General features: G+C 32.1%; 1 protein-coding gene across 4 annotated transcripts; it reads left to right on the top strand.

Annotated features, from left to right (window-relative positions):
* The first annotated feature begins 9,612 nt into the window (after positions 1-9,612).
* LOC149733403 (uncharacterized) lies at positions 9,613-20,318 on the top strand. 4 transcript variants are annotated; one of them, XM_089880934.1, is made up of 11 exons: positions 9,613-10,655; positions 10,767-10,882; positions 11,175-11,281; positions 12,525-12,627; positions 13,212-13,407; positions 13,701-13,835; positions 14,230-14,354; positions 16,273-16,420; positions 18,351-18,479; positions 18,869-19,003; positions 19,349-20,318. In XM_089880934.1, the coding sequence occupies exons 5-11, from the start codon at positions 13,272-13,274 to the stop codon at positions 19,921-19,923; spliced, it is 1,383 nt and encodes a 460-aa protein (XP_089737060.1). In that variant the 5' UTR covers positions 9,613-10,655; positions 10,767-10,882; positions 11,175-11,281; positions 12,525-12,627; positions 13,212-13,271; the 3' UTR covers positions 19,924-20,318. The 4 variants fall into 4 exon arrangements, with proteins under 4 accessions (XP_089737060.1, XP_089737061.1, XP_089737064.1 ...); XM_089880935.1 differs by lacking the exon at positions 9,613-10,655 and having other exon boundaries at positions 10,689-10,882; XM_089880938.1 differs by lacking the exon at positions 9,613-10,655 and having other exon boundaries at positions 10,689-10,882; positions 11,233-11,281.
* Positions 20,319-20,324: the final 6 nt, after the last annotated feature.

The following is a 20,324-nucleotide window of genomic DNA, read 5'->3' on the forward strand; positions in this document are numbered from 1 at the left end:
GTGTAACGGTGATGCCTTTTATCCAGAACATTATATAGTAGGGTGGGGGAAGAAGGGACACCTTTCTCACATAATACCCAAATATCCTGATCATGTTTTAAACAATTAACAACAATCTATGGGAGCCGTGAGGATAAAGTTTTATAAAAAAAATCGTTGATTGTTTATTACCAATTGGTAGGAGAAAATAGATTGAAAAGGTGTCCCATCTTCCCCACCCTACTATATCTTTCTTTTTATCAATAAGCGTGTTTTAATAACTTTTGTTTTGGCGGTACTACCCCGCTTTTGTCAACTCTCTTGGTCTTTGTTATCGTGACCGAAGAGACGAAATAAATTTCATTCATTCATCCAAGGAATATATGGATATAGTTAGTAGGGCTGGGTACGATTGGACACGGAGTAAGATGGGATACATATTTTGGACATTTTTACTGACCACGATTTGATGATAAACAAAAATATGGTATGTGACTCAAAAACAGAATGAAACGGCCCCCCATCTCTTTCTACCCTGCTGTATGTTACAGGATCAGTCGCCAGTAACCTATTTTCACGAATATATTACGCGCGAAGCGAATATAAAGCTCATTTTTAATGTTTGCTAAAACATATAGTACAATGGGGGAAGATAGGACATTTAAGCACATATTGCCAAATATTTCTAAAATCAAAATAGATGCCGGTTTTTGGTTAATACCAAGAATTAGTACTATCATTCCTTTATTAATTGACAACGATTTAATAAAATATAATAAAACACACGAGGAGTTCTTTAGCGATTCGCACAACAAGTGTAATTTTACAAATTCAAAAACACACGGGGTAAGACGGAACAGTTTAAAACTATTGTAAGTTGTACTAATAAGTGATTTTATTGTTGGCAATGTATGTAAATAACACGAAATTATACTGTACACTTTGAAAATCAAGTTTAAACATTTTTTTCTTGGTTCTACCGTTATATTATTGCGAGGCAATTCGACCGATTACATTTTTCGCTAGGTGGTGATAGAGGTCAGTACTGCATTCAGAAACAAATCACTGGAATACGTTTTTCGGGGCAAATTTTCCAAAACAAAAATGCCGTAACGCTGTTCAGTACCTAAATGTGGAATGCGAACTGGTGGACATACATTTCCATCTGGCGCAAGCAAAAGCCTAAACGTTAATAGGTATTGTTCGAACATGAATTTATATATGTTGTATCTGACAAATAAAAAACTTATATAGATTTGTAATAACAGAAAATTGATAATTTCTTTTAATAAAGTTTACATTTATTGCGTATGGTAAATACATTTCTAACATGAAAACTACAGACACTAGCGCTAACCAACTGCATACGGCACCGGTTTAAGATGTCAAATATGTTGATTTAAAAAAAATATTGGGCAGTATACGCTTAGGTATCCGATTTTACCCTACCCTACAATGTTATGATGGTGTCTTTTCCTAACGAAAGTTGGTTCAGGCAAGTTCTAATCAATTATAAAAGAAAACATAATTTTGAAGGCGTGATGTATATGTTGTCTCGTCACTTATAATCAACAAAGAACGAATGTCAGTCTCTTCTATTTATTTTCCATAACAGTATTGAGAGAATAATGAAAAATTCCGCGCAGAAGTGTCTCGGTTTTTCAATTCATTCATATCTTTCACAAGCCGTGACTTTGTTCAATGCCAGAGCTTATCACAATGTCAACACAGCCAGTATAGCTGCACAAAAGAAACCAAATAACAACGGTCATTCACTGTCTATGACGCTTGCTTTTCAATTACACTGAAGTAATAAACTTGTTTACTGGGAACTGCGTCCCACTGTTTAACAGAAAAGTATTTTTAGGTAGTTTTTAATTGGAATAAATGAGTGGACCCTATTTAATGCAGTAAACCCCGGAATTGTTTGTTTCTGGGATATAGTATAGAAGTATGATTAACTTGACACGTCATGTTCGCAGCGAATGGTTGAATGTGCAATTTAAACAGCTATAACAACAATAGTTCTGATTCATAGTTGGTTTAGGTTTAGCCTATATATAGGCACTATAGAAATCAAATCAGATTGGATTTAGACAAGATGTTCATATTGTTTATTATATTCTTTAGGTTTTGTAAAGGAAGATATCATCTTATATACATCTTTTATTTTGTCGGATTTTTATGAGTAGACAAACTTATAGTTCGAATATTAAAAAAATGTTACAAACATAGACTGCAATGTCACAGCAAGCAAAAGTATAAAGTATATGGAAACACCTTTATTTTACATATTTATATATAGTAGTGTAGTATAGTAGGGTGGGGAAAGATGGGACACCTTTAGCACATAATATCCAAAAACCCTGATCGCGTTTAAACAATTAAAAACGGTCTATATGGGAGTCGCGAGGATATGGTTTTATAATTTTTAAATGTTCTTTGTTTACTACCAAATCGGACGATAAAATACAATGAAAATGTGTCCCATCTTCCCCCACCCTGCTATAATATAGTAGTATATAAAAATGTAACTTTATTAATGCTTATTGTCGTTATTATTGCTTATTATCAGTACTGTTAGGGGCGGGGGTAAATGTTCAACGGTCGCGCCCATCTCAACGTAACGTCTCCATAACATTTTAGGTCGACAACTCAGTTTATTAGTCGAACAAACGAACGGCATCAGGCTATAGGGACAGACGTGAGGACAGCAAGAGTGTAAGAAAGCTCCTACTGTCCTCACCAAAGCCATGAAAATTGTGTTTTTTTTTGTGGCTTTGGTGCTTACAACACAGAAAATAGGAGGGCTTTTATAGCATGAAAAAACACGTGCGCGAAAGAAATAGCAGGAAAGAGCGTTTTACACTGAAAATTGCGTCTGTTCGTCGGACAGATGGACTAGGCATAAAGTTTATTGCTTTGCTGGAAAAACGCAAGATGTGTCGCTCAATCATAAATACAGTCATACCAGATGTAATAGCACATATGAGGGAGGCCACTCATAAACTATAGTGCCTCTCACCTGTGGTAATAGTTACGCAACACGGCTGCTGTTGAATATTCAATCTTTATGCATTAAGTTAATTTATGTAAACTATAATATATATCTATGCTAGAAACACACTCAATCGCTACAGTACTTTTGAAATTACGTATGTTTTGCTCACAAAATCCTAAAGGCAGAAAAATATTTCCTCCACACACTATTCCCTTAATCAATGAGTCTGAAAGGTATAAAAAATGTTCCACGTGCGCATTTAATATATTTTACTTTTCAATAAATATATGAGCCTTCATGTTGTTAACGACATAGTATATGTAAGCACTGAGGTGTTAAATATATTTACACTTCAATGCACACAGAGCGGAAAGCGCTTTGAAGATATAGATAGAAAGTCCTCGGGGAATCCCCATATACGAAACTAAGGCTAAATCCTGACAAGTTTTAGTGAAACACAGGCGACGTGACGCTTCCAGAGTCTATATTTACCTAAATGGTTTATAGCTTAAGTTTAATTGTTAAGTGTTACTACTTCTTGTTAAACTACTTAATTTTCCTTTGTTGAAAAGAGGAACTGTAACCAACTATTCTCTTTAGTAAGCACTTAACAACTGCAGGTCTGAATGGTAAAATGTAAATATTCTTAGTTGTTTGAACTCGAATTGAATGTTTTTGTAAAAATATTTGCAGTATTTTTTTTCTGTTTCGTGTTTAACGCTTTGACATCTAGATTGATTTATCTAAATTTTTAACTTTTAACCAGGTCCTACTTAATTAGATTTTGTGAACAAAGCATAGCAGCTGGATCAAATCTTTGTTTAGGTAGTTTGTGCAGTATGAAATTATCTTCAAAGTTTAAATTCATATATATATTTTTATTCTTTTGATGACATTATAATATTGATAACGGTATAAGATTCTTTCATAGTTGAATATTTCACAAACAAACAGAGAAAGAAGGATTTGTAAAATTATTTGTATCATTAAGAAATCATATATAAAAACCTTTGATATATTAATTCAGCTACTAATTGTTGTGGGAACACAATTTTGCTTAAGAGCCAAGGCTAAACAAAACACGCTTGTGTTGTGACCAAATTCTTGGTAACACTTTAATGCGCCAAACTGTGTTCACACAAGCTTAGAAAAAAATCAAATATGTCCGACCTCATAGAAAAGTGGTTAGCGTGCCTGCCTGTAACCCAAAGGTAATGGGTTCAAGGCTGGTCGCTGGTATCATTGTGGGCATATGTATCCTTGGGCAAGATACTTAACAGCAGTTGCTCCAACCCAGTGGTCATTAATGGGTTGTCCAAATTATCAGACATACATAAAAAAATAATCCCCCCCCCCCAAAAAAAAACAATCACCCACAAAGTTAGGTGCATGGTAGCTCGTAAGCTGGTGTGAGGTGTATGAACACCTGTGTTATAACAACTGTCGTTTTTCAGCCACGCGAGGATAAAGTAAGTTTCAACCTTTCATTTTTTCATGTTAACATATATTTCATTGCTAAAAACAAAAAGAAATTGTTTCTTCTCACACAAACAAGACCAAACACTTGTAGTAGGATCGTACACAGTAAAACAGGTTAATAATGCACGATCATCTGTATAATTGCCGTTTGTGTCGCATTGGCTGGTGTGGAGTATCACAAAATTTTTCGCAGAAACCGGTGCTGTTTATTCCCGCATAAGTGAAAGAGTTTGTCTGTTGTCAATATGCCCACAATGTATTATAAAAATAGTAAACTAATTTGTTTCCTTTGATTCACTGCAGTCAGTTATCTTTGAGTCCCAACCAAGAAAATATTTTTCTTTTTTTATTAGTTTAATTGGTAACATTTGCCTGCTTTACCTCCATTATCATTTATTTTATGTTATCACTGAAATATAAATATTATTTCCGCGAATGTTAATCTTTGACAATCCATAAGTGTATGTGAAATCTTAAGCACCGTGGAGATATATCATGCAAATTTGATTATTAAAATATATAAAATGGTAATGATATTTCAATTTTATTACAATGTTGCAAAAATTATCAATCTGTAATTTACGCAAACCTCTTTTAATAATTAGATGTTATAAAAATGATACAAAAAGCTTAACCGCTCCCACACACAAGCATTTCTTATTCAAGCTTCAAGGTAAATCTACCACAAAGTTTTAAATTTCGTTTCATTTTTATTATAATAAAAGTTTATTGTTTTATTGGAATAATAATGCAGTTACAATGACTGGTCTCTGTTTTAGGAGGCTTAGTCATTTATCATATTTATGAATATACTGCTATTATAAGTCATTATATGCTTAAAAGTTAAGTTAAATATAGTTTAAAAGGTTTTAGGTGCATTTCTTTATATCAACTACCCGTATATTCAGAATTATTCGATAACTGTTTGTATAATAAACGTTTTATGCAATGTGTACGTCTGGTAAATAGTTAGTTAGTCCAAGTTAATTATTATCTTTAAGATGTGTGTTGGGTTTGAGTGTTTAAGCTATTGTTAACACTAACTTGTTTAAGAAGCAGTAGGCTGTGCAAAAATTTGGTTTGTAATGCTATTATTATTCATTAAGAGTTAAGTCCAATTGGATATTTGGTGAATTTTTGATTTAATATTCTCATGTGTGTTAGTCCAAAGTGAAGCTAGATTCTGGTAACATCAAAGGTATTTGTATTCGTTGGCAAGAAACTTAACTGTAATTGCTTAACTGTAAATCAAGTGGTTACTAAATGGTTATCCAAAATTTGTGGCAATATAGAAAAATCATAAAGATACATACGTAGTAGTAATAACCACAAGCAGACATGAGGTATATAAAGGGCTTTACCTTTAGACAATGTCTTGCCAGTGGAGGATAATTACTTTACAATGCTATTTTGCCAGCTTCTTCACCTTTTTAACCTGTAAAGTTAGTCAAATTTTTTTTTCTAACATTTTCTGACTAGGCTGTTTTACAATGAGTTGTGATTTGTGTAAGTACTTAATATCAAAGAGTTTTATAATTATTGTACTCAATTCCCATTTAGGTTTTTGTTAAGATAAACTGAATAAATGTGACCGACATGGAAATTGTTGTTTGCTGGATTTTGTTGTTAACATGGGGTTTAGTGAAGGGCGAAGACTTCAATATTAATTGTAATGGAGATTGTAACAGAACTGTGGCAAACAATACAACTTGCAATGTTAAATGTAAGTAGAAAAATGAGTGCTTAATCGTCCTGTCATGTGATAACAGAAGAACCAGAGACTAAAGAAAGCAGTTAGAGGTTATGACATAGTGGGTAGATTCTTTGCTAGGACCAAAAATTGCTTCAGTTGAATCATTGTCTGGACTCTGGAGTGTACTATGATGAATGTATGTTATGTAACTATGTATACAAAAAAGCATCCAGATCATAGCTTAACAGTGAGCATGATGCGCATAAACAAATGTGTGTTTGGTGTTTTAGTTTTAGTATACATTAGAATAATTTTAATTTGTTAGTAAGCCTAAAGTGTATGAAAAGTGAAATGTGTGTTAGTAGGTAAAAATACTGCAAGTTCTATGTTACGTGATCTATTAATGCGTAATATAATACAGGGGTTGAAAGCATGCCATGGTCAAACCATGAAAAAACTGCACCAAGTCCAACTATTGTTTCCGGAAATTGGTTTCTTTACAACAACAGACAGAGTTTAGAAATAGGAGTGAATATTACATGGAAACAGAATGGTACGTTTTATATTTATTTTGTTCAACAATTTAGTTTCTGGTAAATTTAAACTATTATTGAATAAAAAATAATATTGACAATATCATGTCATACGCAACCTAAAAGCAATTAGTTTTAATAACAACAATACCAACACTTCAACGTCCTATGTAGGTTTGTTTCTTCAGGCTGTTAATGTTATTTAGTATGTTAACATAATTGATTTTTCAGCTGCTGTTTTCAACTTTGTACAAGGGTATCTTTTGACCATGACGTCTCTTAAATCAATGGCTGGTCGTTCGTCTAAGTGGATATTCAACGCTTCTGTTTCATCACAAACGATAAATCGTTATGAAAACGTCAGTTTCTTTTTATTAGGTTCAACCTTTTTGTGTATTTTTTTATTACAAATTATTGTAAAACGCGTGATCAAACAAGTCTTAAGCGATTGGTATAAACAAACACTTTGTAGACGAAGAGTGCAAAATTGAATTCTGAAACATGAGTTCACAAAAGTTCATAGTTAGGTTTACTTTCGGTTGGTGGAGATTAATTTTTTTCTTTATTTATTAAAAAATTCAACCAAATAAACACTGTACAAAAGAAACTGAAATGATGATTGAATCTCCATGAATAGTCAAAAGTGGTTTAATTAAATGAGGAAATGGAATCGTAATAAACACAGTTGTTTACAAAATTCTTACTAATTAGATTTAAATTTTAGTTGGTCTTCAATTACAAATGCTTCCATTATGGGACAAAAAACTTCATTCGCGCTGGTCGCACTTATGTGTTAGATGTATATGCTATGCCAGTGTATGAGGAACAAAATGAAAAAGTTTTTGATACAATTGACATCAAAATTCCAGGTAAGAAATGCGACTAGATTATTTTAACTCTGTTGAAGTGTAAATGATTTTAAACAGTAATTGTTTAAACCAGGCTTTTTAATTAGTTTAGTGCTTTTCAGTTTTAAACTCTTGATAGTGACTTGATTCTGTAAAGTAGTAGTAGTTCTTGTCTGTTTTGTAAAAAGTTTAATGCCTACAAAAATCTTTTTACAGATGTTACATAATAGAAAATGATCAAATAAATTTTCCATAGATTGTAACAGCAACGTGGAAATTGCTGAGTCAACATATTGCAGAGATGAGCAAACAGATTATTTATATTTAGACCTCGATGAAAATGAAAGTGATGGTAAGAATGGACGTAAAACATTAGTAATCCATTATGTTCCTGACACAGTAATGCAACCTGTGATGTGAACCAAATCACAAATTTCCTGGCTTGCATTTGTTTGTTTAATTACAAACAAAGAAACATGTAAAGTTTTACTTCCACCATAATATTAGGCATGCACTTTGTAAACTTTGTGGTATTATCTAGATGTAAAATTACTTTCCTGTACAACCCTGTTTAAGATCAGCATTACTTTCCGGACCAGGCTTTAATTAACAAAGTAGTAAACAATGGTTTGCTTGTGTATCACTTATGCTAGTGAGTTTGAAAGCCTAAACAAAAGACTATGCAATAAAAGTGTTCACGGATAGTTACGTAATCTATTGTTGCTTGGCTGCCCGTTACAAATTCATCACAGAGCAGTGTCTTACCTCTGGTGCAAGTATTCAATCTATACTTTTGTACCAAAATGTTAGCTTTATCATGTTTTTACATAAGAATTTGTTAATATACAGAAGTAGAAGTTACTACTGCAGCTCCAAAAGATTCGGCACCAAGCAAACTTCTTTGGTTGTATATTGTAATCCCATTGTTGATGTTGATCGTCACAATCATTACTGTTTCAATCTACAGACATAGGAGACGCAAAGCCATAGTTGCAGGTAAACATTATTTGTCCTGTGTTTTTTTAGAATTGTGAGTAAGTCATGACTTATTATGTGTACGCAACAGTGTCACACCCATTTTTTTATTTGTTATTCATATTTGCACAGGCTTGAAAGTACAGTTGTATAAGTATACCAAACCTGTAACATAGTATAACATATATCACATTGAAAATATGCTTTTAATTTACCAATAAAGGTATGTTTAGCCTGTCATTTGTTTTAATTATTTGTTTAAAATATATTATATGACTGTACATTAAATATTAGTTTGTTTTAACTTTGATGTCAATACTTTAAATCAAGAGTTAATATCTGTGTTATTCACAGGCTCAGTTGTTATTCTGTGCAGTCGAGATTCACATTATGGTGAAGTGACATCTAGATTGGCAACTTGGTTGAAGGAATACATGAATCGTGATGTAGAATGTAATATGTGGAGACAAACCGATAACAATATCTTGGATTGGTGTAACAAGCAATTGAAAGAAGCTTCCCAAGTAATTCTTGTATGTGGTGAAAAAGATTATGAGGAACAGATTGTGCACAGTGATCCATTTGTTGTTGCAGTTAATAGAATGAAAAGCAATGTTACCAATGCAAACTTTTACATGGTTGCATTTCATGATGAAACCAAATCTAAATTTCCACTAGACAAAGCAAAGAAGTTTGTTCTTATGAAAGATTTTAAACGTTTTAGCAAGAAATTTGTCGGATCTGATTTCATACCTTACCCAATAGAGCAGCAAGATGTATTGAGAAAGAAAATTGAACAAGCTGTTGCAGTTGGTTCTAACCCTGCTACAATTCCAATGCAAGAAGCAAGTCTGGTGAAGTTTGTTAGCACAGACAATATAGATCGTGACTCTGGCATCTCATGCAATGGTCAAAGCTTGAATATTGCTAACCCTGATATAACCCTTTCTATACAACCAACACAACACAGTAGTTCATTATATACTACCAGTGAATACTCAAGCTCACAGTTTTCTGGAGGTGACTTCACTGGTTCAGGATATCCAAGTGTCCACGGAAGCACTATGATGTCAACAGCTACACAGCCTTCTAATGACTCCACTGTGTGATAAAAACTGCAATATGCTCATAGTATATACAACAACTATAGCAAAACACAGCATACATTTCCTTCACAATACAAAACCACAAAATTATATGAAGGTATAAGTGAACTTATTTATCCTGTTGTAACAGAGCAACAACAGTCTTCATAACACAGTCAACTTATTTCATACACTAGGAACTTAAATAAAAATGCTAGCATTATAAACCTATAAAAAAGCTGCCATCTTTTACTTTATAGAATCTTTACGCTAACGTTTTAGGTTTTCTGGATTTCAAATCCTACAATACACATTTCCTTACCACGGGGAGTTCATTTTCTTTTACTTTTGCTACGATATATACTCAATTTAAATGTATAAACATTGGGTTATGGGATATTGTCATTTTTATTTTATTTGAAAAATAGTGTCTACTACTCTACTGTATTACAGTTAAGTAGATGATTCTCTGTATTTTAATTTTGATCAATCCCAGTACTGTGTCTTGATAGACTGGTGGTAATGAAAGATATTTTTTATTTGTAGTTCATGTAATGCTGTGGTCAGTTAACTGTATTTCAACTGTTCAACAAGAAAAGTTCCTTTTTTGTATTGTTGGTGTTATGATTAGGTTTATTTAAAAAAATTCTTTAAACAAAATTTATAAAGGTCAAATTTTCTTCAAATTGTATTTTTCTGCAGTATTACTTCATCACTTTGTTTATATCAGTGTGCGTGTATGACATTCCTTATAAATTTTAAAACTGTAGTTTTATTTTTTAAATTTCTATCCCATTTTCTCCTTATTTTTCTCTTAAGCGAAATTTTCTCTGTATTTCTAACCCAAGAAATGTGAACATATTTTGAGTGATTGAGTAAAATAAGTTGATTGGTATTAAGGAAAATATTTTTTGTTCTTGGTTATTGTTTTCTGTTTGGTTAGTTGATTCATTTTACGTATAGTTATTTCATTTTCAGATTTTAAAGATAGCAAGAAAATCTGTTTTAATTTATTTAATATATGGTATTTGATGTCATATTATCTACATATACAGCATACAGGTAAACTGAGTTTTTTTTATCTTGTTTGAGTTGATTTGTTTTACTGATTTTTGTTCTTTTTAACACTTTTTACTGTGCCAAGGTCATTCTGTTAACTTTGTTTTTTTCCAGGTAGTTGTGTTCGTAGAACATCATGCTCTACTTCTTGATAGATGATAGTTTGAATGGCCACAATGGCCGCCATGACATAGCGATTAAAGAGGTCGCCTTTACTGGAAGAATACTGGGTATGATGCTTGATGCTCCTGCTATTGTGGCTGCGTGTGCCCCTAACCAGGATACTTATAATTACTGCAACCAGTTGGTTATAATAGGGTGTTTAAATTGTCAGCTATAAAAAAAAAATTAAAAAATCACATAAAAAGTGAAATGCATAATAATTGTTAGCGGCACAACGTGTATAAAATAGCATACTTGTATTATAAATTCTATTTAAAAAGTTTTTTTTATATTTTGCATGTTAAAATCCATTAGGGAAAATTTCACTAGGAAAATTAAGTGTCTTTTTTTCTACTTTAGTGCTCAGATGTTCAGTCACCTGTGCTTTAACTATAATGACAAATCTATTTGTTTGAAGAAACAGAAGCTAGATTGAACTCTGAAGACTTACCAGCGATGCTCGAACGGTTCGTTATCTATTTAAATACTCTCATTATAGTTTCAACAAAGCTAATGTGACAAATATATTTTGCTCTGTTTCAAAGTCCCCCCAAAATTTAGTTTTGAACAGTTTCAATAGGTTTATTTTCTCCTACCTGCACATGAATTTTTTTAATGTTTTCATTAAATGTAGGCATATTCACAGCAAGCCTTAAAATGTTTATACCAAATAATTTTTTTGTGTGAGCTAACAAAAGTTTGTACAAAAACACTGTTAAACCCTACTTCAACATGTTTGCTTGCCAAACACTTGTGATATATTAATTGGTAATTAATTGGTAATTAATTGGTAATGTGGTGCAATGTATTAAGAAGCTTACCTGTAGCAAAGATGAACTTGTTTTATTGTGATTAAATTAACCTAACAATAATACAATAATATCCTCACTAATAATAAAGAAGTGAATGTTGTATATTTTGTTTTCATAAATATTCTAGCAAGATTACAACTTGCATTAAAAATAATTATAGTTGGCAAAAGCTGTTCCTGCCTCCGTAAAAACGAAGATTTTTGGCAAATATTAAATTTAGTCACCAGCAGGCATGACAAACATTGTTATGTGATATTCACTACAAGTTACATTTACATGGTATATAGAATGACACTTTGAAGAAAGGCATCCATTCTATAACCAACACATTGATATGTTCAATATAATTTGAAACAGAATTGTTTTTACAATGTGTATACCAAATTGTTAGCCATACTTAAAAATAAAAATTCACAAACATAATTGTTTACAAAATGCATACATGGTAACTTGTAAGCTGGCATGGGGTGTATGAAACATAACATCCATTATGTAACGACTGTCATTTTTCGGCCATGCGAGGAAGTTACATTCATTCATTAACTGTGTATGTGAAACTGTTGAATTAAAAACAATGGTGTTCAAGCTAGTAAGCAATCTATTACATGTTTGAAAAAGTCCACATGCCTTTGTTATATTACAGAACTTGTGTTTTTCCATAATTTATATTTTTGCTTAAAATTGATGAGAATACACCATTTGATAGTGGTTATGGTTTGCTTACTACTCAGTTAAAAAGATTTTTTTTAATTAATGATGGTAAAAAAATTCTTTATACTTTTAAGCTGATGTTGCTACATAATGAATTTTAATTTTTGGCTAAATCTTCACAAAACTTGCCAAAATCCATTTATTTTAATGTAATTTACCACATGACTGAAATTACACTTTTTAACAGAAGAATAAAGATGACTAGGAGTACCCACCAAACCGAAAAGCCAGGATCACAATATATATAAAAAGAGGGTTATATTACTCGAAACAACATGAAAACTGCTAAGGTATTTAAAGTCGCAATTCTGATTAATAACTAAGACATCTCTTTATTAAAGTCGAATTTGTTAAAGATAAATTTATACAAACAAAATGCAACGATGCAACGAACTTTTAAATTCTTTACTGATACATCATTTTTACAGTTTCCAATAACTTAAAAGTAAACTTATAAACATTTTGTGAACTCCTGTTACTGAATACAGTTTTGCATTATTCCTCCCAAAGGGTTATATGTGTTTATGTTTTTACACACAACAAACCATAGCGTACTGTATACTATTTTACCTTTATTGTTGCAGCAATCCTGCAGGTTGTTGTTTGTGTTCTGATGCAGTTTCCTTGTTATCAGTCTGCTACTTCCACAATGTATGGGAATTTGTGTGGGAGTTATAATTACTAATCCAAGTCAGGAAATCATGGCTTAGCCCCCACAGTACCTTATTAGCCAACCAATCAAATGATGGCATCATATTCTGATTAACCAATCAAAGGCATTCCTGTGTTCCTGCCTAATCAGATTTTCCTGTATTCAAAATGGTTTCTGTTTGTTTTAAACCAGTCACCTCTCATATATGTAATGTGTGTTTAGGAGTCCGACCAGTACAGACACTGAAGACGTTCCATCATTATCTGTTCTTCAAATTGGACAATGCGTTTGTTTCTATATGCATTGCTTATATGTCAACTACTGATTAATTTTGCATTAAGTGATTATATATTGAGCTGTAACAGTGCATGTGGTGGTGAACTTATGCAAGATGGGAATGCAACCTGTACATCAACTTGTGAGTATTCATTGCAATTTATTGTAACAAACTTAATTTAGTGTAAAGTAAGTTATGAGAGATTTTTTGCCTATTAAACTAAAAATGTGATAACATTAGTCTAAAACTAATATCTTTTTGGTTGATCTTTAAAACTGCTACTCGTTTTTATAAAAGCTATGACAAATTAAGGATTTTATGTATATATAGAATATGTAGTGGTAGAATGCTTTTAAAATAATACATTTTGTAATAAAAAATAGTTTTTATATTAAATTATAGTATATTAGTATATATAAACAAAATTTGTTTAGATATAAACTCTATGCCATGGTCAAATCATGAACAGACAGCTCCGAAGCCAAACTTTAAGTCTAGTAACTGGTTTGTTTATCAAAAATCTGATGATTCTTTTGCCATTGGTTTAAATGTGACTTGGTCACAAAATGGTAAGCACTTGGTTCTCATGGTTTAAACACAGTTAAAAATATTGATTCGTTGTGTTTGTTGTCAAGATAAACGTTGATACTTTGTTTGAATATCAGTATGTAAAACAAGCTTACTGTAATTGACATTTTAGATTGGTAATAAATGAATATTTTACTTTTGTAAAAGTTATGTTATTTATGTTACTATTACTATTGACTTTTCGAAAGACCTAACTAGTAGTAATTGCTTCAACAATACATTGTTTATTTAAACTTAACCTGTGTTGCAACTTTTGGAGTTGGCATACAAGAATAATAAAGTAAGCAAGTTGCTTTTATTGTTTATGGAACAATACCGCAAGTAATAAACAAGCTGTTCTTTTTTTAACTTTGAGTTTATTTATTCTTTATGCAGCCCAAGTATTTTGGAACCACGTGCACGGTTATGTTCTGTCAGTGACGTACAACAATTATTATGGATCAAAAAAATGGCTTATTAATGCAACGCTTTCCACAAGTGAAATCCAAGAGAATGAAGATGTAAGTTGTACCACAAGCACTGGCGCCAACTCCCAGAGGTGCGAGGTGCGACGCAGCTGTTTAGCGGTCACATACCAATCACGAAATAAGAGAAGTATTACTTCGCGTTTAAGCGCTTACAAAGTATTCATTGCAAACGTGTCAATCCTTTACTTTATCGCAAACATGAAAACGCAAACGTTCAGCCTGGTTTTATGCAATTAAATGCTAAATAAAGAACGTGTTAATTGCTATTATGTCGCAATCAATTGCCAGGTCAAACAATCGTTATTATGATGCAATGAATCCACGTGTGAATCCCCACTATTTCGTAACAAACTTTCTGCTTGGCTTAGGAAAACATTGCAAATCTAAAATATATTACTTCTGGAATAGATTTTTTAGGTACCGTAGTGTATAACCACTTGTTCAACGAGCGAATTACATTTATTTTACACAAAACTATAAGTTACGCAGGGCAACTAAATGTTGTGAATTCCCGCCAAACATATAAGTGTGCCGCATGTATCTAATTCTAAAGATTTAAATGATGTCAATGTCATAGTCAACGTGCTGCGCTCTGCATATCTAATAAATTTAGGAAATCGCCGCGCCTGCTTCATTCTATAGTTAAGATTGTGAAGTAACGTCACCGTAAATGTAAACGTCCGTCTCCTGGATTGCTGATAACGATTGTAATCGCTATTATGACGCATGTAATCAACGTGTGAATCGCCACCATGATGTAACAAAGCATTATGCGTGGTCGATGAAAACTTACGTAAACATCAACTTTATTACTTCAAGAGAGGAATAACAACCTTATGCGAGTGGTTAACGATACGCCGATACTGATAAGCGATGCCTATAGCGCTTTGTTTTCACGTTTGGCACCTCCAAGATTTTTGCAAACTCGGCGCCTATGACCACAAGTATCTATATTTTTACTAATGATATCTTCCTTGGCCTGATACTTTACAAAAATATTTAACACAATTCGTTCTTCATAGTAGTCCAGAAACTACCATGTTGGTTTATTCCGTGCATCAGTTTAGAAAATATAACTTCTGTCTTTTTTAGAGGTTTTAATGTCAAGAATAAAATGTAAATCTGAGTGAAATATATGTCAAAAATGCTCAAAAATAATTAATAGTAAGCACTGTTTTGATTGAAGCATATTGCTGTATACAAACAGAAAAATCAGACTACTACAGCAGTTCCAGTAATACTATCTGGGGTTCCTAATCGCACGCTGACAGATTCAATAAAACAATTTCCGCCCATTTAACTTTTCTTTAATATCCTGTAACCTGAACATGTCATTCAATAGCCATTTCAATAACTTTTTTCTTACTCTAGTCAACTTCTGCCCTTTGTTTTGATTATGGAGTTATTTTAATATTAGTTGTGCTTGAATATTTTCCCTCATTTAAAGCAATTCAATTGCCTATTACTCTCTTTGTCTGATAAAACAGCCTTATGATGAAACACACTAAAGAAATGATTGCCTTGTACTTGTGACTGAGCCTGTAACTTATCATTGTTTGACCCATTATAAATAAATGAACAAATGAATATAACTTATCCTCACATGGCCGGAAAACAACAGTCATAATAACACGAGTGTTCTGTTTCATACACTTGGTGCCAGCTTATGAGTTGTTACGTATGTCACTTCGAGGGTAAATGTTTTTTTTGTATATTGTATGGCTGACAATTTAGAGCATCCACTACCACTTGGTTTGAAGCCATTGTTGTTAAGTGTCTTGCCCAAGTACACATACGCCCACAATGTTAGCAGCGATGAGCCTTGAACCAATAACCTCTATCTATACGCAATATTAATATTTCATCCTAAACATTTTGTTGTTTGCTTTTCTGATCAAGAAAGCATAAAACATTTTATTTTGGATATTTATATTTACACTGATTCACGCAGGTGATGTTTAACTTTCAATGCTTCAATGAAGAGAGTTCTTCAATGGAAGTGAAAAAAGATCGAACATATTTCTTTTCTTTGTATGCGATGCCAGTTTACGAAGAAAACAATTCAATGTTACGTTCCGAGACAAAGATTGAGGTGCCAGGTAAGTAATTTGTAGGCTAACACATTTGGCTGTAACTTTTTTATTAAATAATATTATAACATGGTATTACTGTTTGAAGCGATTCATTGATAAAACTCAGGTTTTATTTAAATAGGCAGTGAACACTTTTAACAAGTGTGTTTGGTATGTAAGACTACACCTGTGTTGTAACTATACAGATATGTGTTTAAACTATGAGTCTATGAATACCAGATACACCCAAAGTTAGTATAGACCAAGTTAGGAAACGGCGCTCGTGTCCGCCATTACGGAGCCCACAGAGCTTGAATCGCCTATACAAATGCATGGTCGGCGTGTGTTTATTTGGTTCTTGTAAGCAATACAAAGCTAGAAAACACGTATAGCGGTTGTTTTAACATTTAAAATATAATTTCTAATATAAATCTTGTTATATAATATAAAATCTAGGAATTAATGTTGAGTAAATTAGTATTTTGACTGGTTTTCGGCGTACAGTGTGGTTTAACAGGGTACTTTACGTTGTGGATTAAGATTAGCAGCAATCAGCTTAGTTTACATAATAGTATATGATCATACCTACGAATCTACAGAGCCATTCTTTACTACATTTATAATCCAACATTAGTGGACATGCAACTCCAAACTGCTTTAAGTACTAGCAGATAAGATGTTCGCGTTTTCCGATTTTATAAAGACCCGGAACGCAACAAGGTAGCTTACTAATTCGAGCAGAGGACCAAAAATAGTAACACAGTATTGTTTTCCTCAATGTCACTTCGATATTAGGCAAATTTTACACAGATACCTTAAGTTTCGTTGCCGGGTATACGTATTAAATTTGTGAGCCAAAAAGTAAAATCACCGCAATTTGCATGCAAAACTGCAGCTAGATACACCAGTTTATGGTAATGTTATGCGTTTTTGTTTGTATTTTTATATTTTAAACATGTTCTTTTACGTTTTGGTTAGTAAACTTGATATTTTCTGTTTTTTTACTCTTTAATCGATTGAGTGTTCAATAAAAGTTGATTATTTTTGTGAGGTTTATTATTGTGATAACATATAACATTAGTAGAAGGCCATTTTTACGCGCAGAAGTGCTTGGTTTTTAAAAAATCGCAATATTTAAACGAAAAACAGCACCCAGCAATGATAAAATGCTATGCTGTGGGCTCCGTAATGGTGGCGACTATGACGTCATAGACGCAAGACAATGGATAACAAGACTCGTTGTTTTACAATCCGTTTCCTAACTTGGTCTATACTAACTTTGGATACACCTAGTGTGCTTAGTATATATGAAGATATGTTGTGTGTAAATGTGCATGAGTTTTTGAAGTTAAACACAACATATGGTCAGTAAGCCTGAGATGACTCTGCAAACAATATTGTAGTTATTTGTCAATGCCAACATTTTTTTACCAGGAAAAATAACGATAACTATGCAAAATTTCGTATCATAGCAACAGTGTGTGATTAAGTCCATATCCAAGTCTGACAATAATTGTATTTTTTTATTGTTTGCCAAATGAGTGTCAATGTTTATTTAGTGCTGCTAATAATGTACAATAGAAATATATGGTTTGGTTTTGGTAGTTTAAACATGATCAATATTTGTATGGGTGCAAATTTAACAAAGCAATATAAAAATATCTTTTTCTTTGAGTAAAAGCAGTTGTTTTTGACCAATTTTTAACCTTTGAAACAGTTTTTATGAAACAAAACAGGTCACAGAATATTAAAATAAATTTAATCTTTTTTTATTACGGTTGATATTATAACGAAATTCGTGTAGCTCAAACTGTTCCCTGTACGTGTAAATGACAACTTCAAGCTTCTATTAAATAAGCAATTAATCATAAAACAAGTTGAATTGATTTAATATAAAAGCTATTTACTTTGCTGTTCTGAAATAACCTACAAATTAATTCCACATTTTTTTCTGTAGCTTGCAGCAACATTGAGATTGATAAAACAACAGAATGTTTGGAAAACAATGAAGAGACGAACATGTTTGATGATCTTTTTTTAAATTTTGATACGTATGTTGATGGCACCACAGATATAAACTTTTCAGGTAAAACATAAACTTTTTTAAGATCATTTTTATATTTAATAACAACAAATGTTCACTGTGGTTACAACACTTGTCTTACTAAGACAATCAGATATATAAGCAGGTGAAAGGTGTAGACCTGTGGAAAAGGACTCCAGATAAAACTTTCTTTCTAGGAAATTGTTCTTATAATCAGTTTCAAATAGATAAAGAATAAATTAATAGTTATATTAAAAACTTGGTTATGTATTTTAATGAGTTGTTTGGATTTTAAAAGTCTGTTTTTATGTGTATTTGGATCATGAAGCTAATATTACAGACAAAGATATTTCACTTAAACAAGTTTGGAATAATCAAGGAAGCATTGTTTCAACTTTATATTTACTTACTTCAATAAATTTTGTTCACAGAAACTGTGGTACCTGAAATAAAGACGAGTAATTCTCTATTTCTATTGCTGATACTACATCTTGCTTTGGTGGGCATAGCACTAATAATTGCTCTGATTGTTTTTCTTAAACGAAAGCAATCGAAAACAGTACAAGGTAAAAACAAAGTTTGTCTCTTGTTGAAAATATAAATCGGATAAAACCTTTTTTTATGCATCCTAATAACAGTTTATTTACAGTAGCAAGTTATTTACAATTTTATCAGTCTAGTTTATTGATTCATGTGTTGTTACCAATACTTGGTTTGAATGAAGGTTAATAATTACTTTTCTTGTAACAGATAACGACAACAATATCATAAGTGTAATAAGTAAATTAACATGATAATCAACATCTACTAAATATGAACATTGTAATTATGTAGAAAACTGAAACTTTGTGGCTTTTTTAAAATCGTCCTGTTTCTTTAATTGTCTAAATCTTCACGCTTTTTTTTTCTAGGCACAATTGTTATTCTGTGCAGTCGAGATTCACATTATGGTGAAGTGACATCTAGATTGGCAACTTGGTTAAAGGAATACATGAATCGTGATGTAGAATGTAATATGTGGAGACAAACCGATAACAATATCTTGGATTGGTGTAACAAGCAATTGAAAGAAGCTTCCCAAGTAATTCTTGTATGTGGTGAAAAAGAAAGACAGAATTATGAAGATCAGATTGTGTGCAGTGATCCCTTTGTTGTTGGACTTAAAGCTGGAAGAAGAAGTCTGCTTCAAGCTAAGTTTTATTGTGTTGGTTTTAATGAAGATATTCTGTCAAAGTTAGCAACAAAAAATATGAAACAGTATCTTCTTATGAAAGATTTTAAACAGTTTTATAAAACTTTTGCTTCAAAACATTCCACAAAATACTCAGTTGTTCAAAAAGAGTTGGCATGCATGATCATGAACAACAAAGTTTGGGAAGAAAGTTTGCTTCAAAATCCTGAGTTCTGTGAGACCAATGAGATGTTACTTAATGATAAAATAGATAAATCAGATCGAGACTCTGGATTTTCGTCTTCATTTATTTAACATCTTATCATCTTTAAACTGTTAAACTGTCTTATTAAGCGTCACTCTATCATAAGTATACATACAATGTATCTTAAACACCCCGTGTACGAAAAGCTTCGCAAGTGGAAAATGTTACCACAATGATGCTTTTATTTATATTGCATTTATGTATTTGAATGGGGCAACATTGGATAGCATTCATAGCGGTATTCTCCAGTTACAAAATGTTTGCTCCAACCTATGTACTACGGCACCCAATGAGTTAACTTAAAACAATAACATTTTTTTATTGTATGATATACTGTATTAATGCACTATTTAAACTTATTTTAATGTTATTTTTCTTTTAGTGTAAATATTTGCTTATTCTTGGAAATGGCGTGCATATAATAAACTTAAAAAAGTGAAAATAATGTGAT

The sequence above is a fragment of the Ciona robusta genome, chromosome 7 (assembly GCF_009617815.1).
Source record: "Ciona robusta chromosome 7, ASM961781v2".
NCBI classification, from domain to species: Eukaryota; Metazoa; Chordata; class Ascidiacea; order Phlebobranchia; family Cionidae; genus Ciona; species Ciona robusta.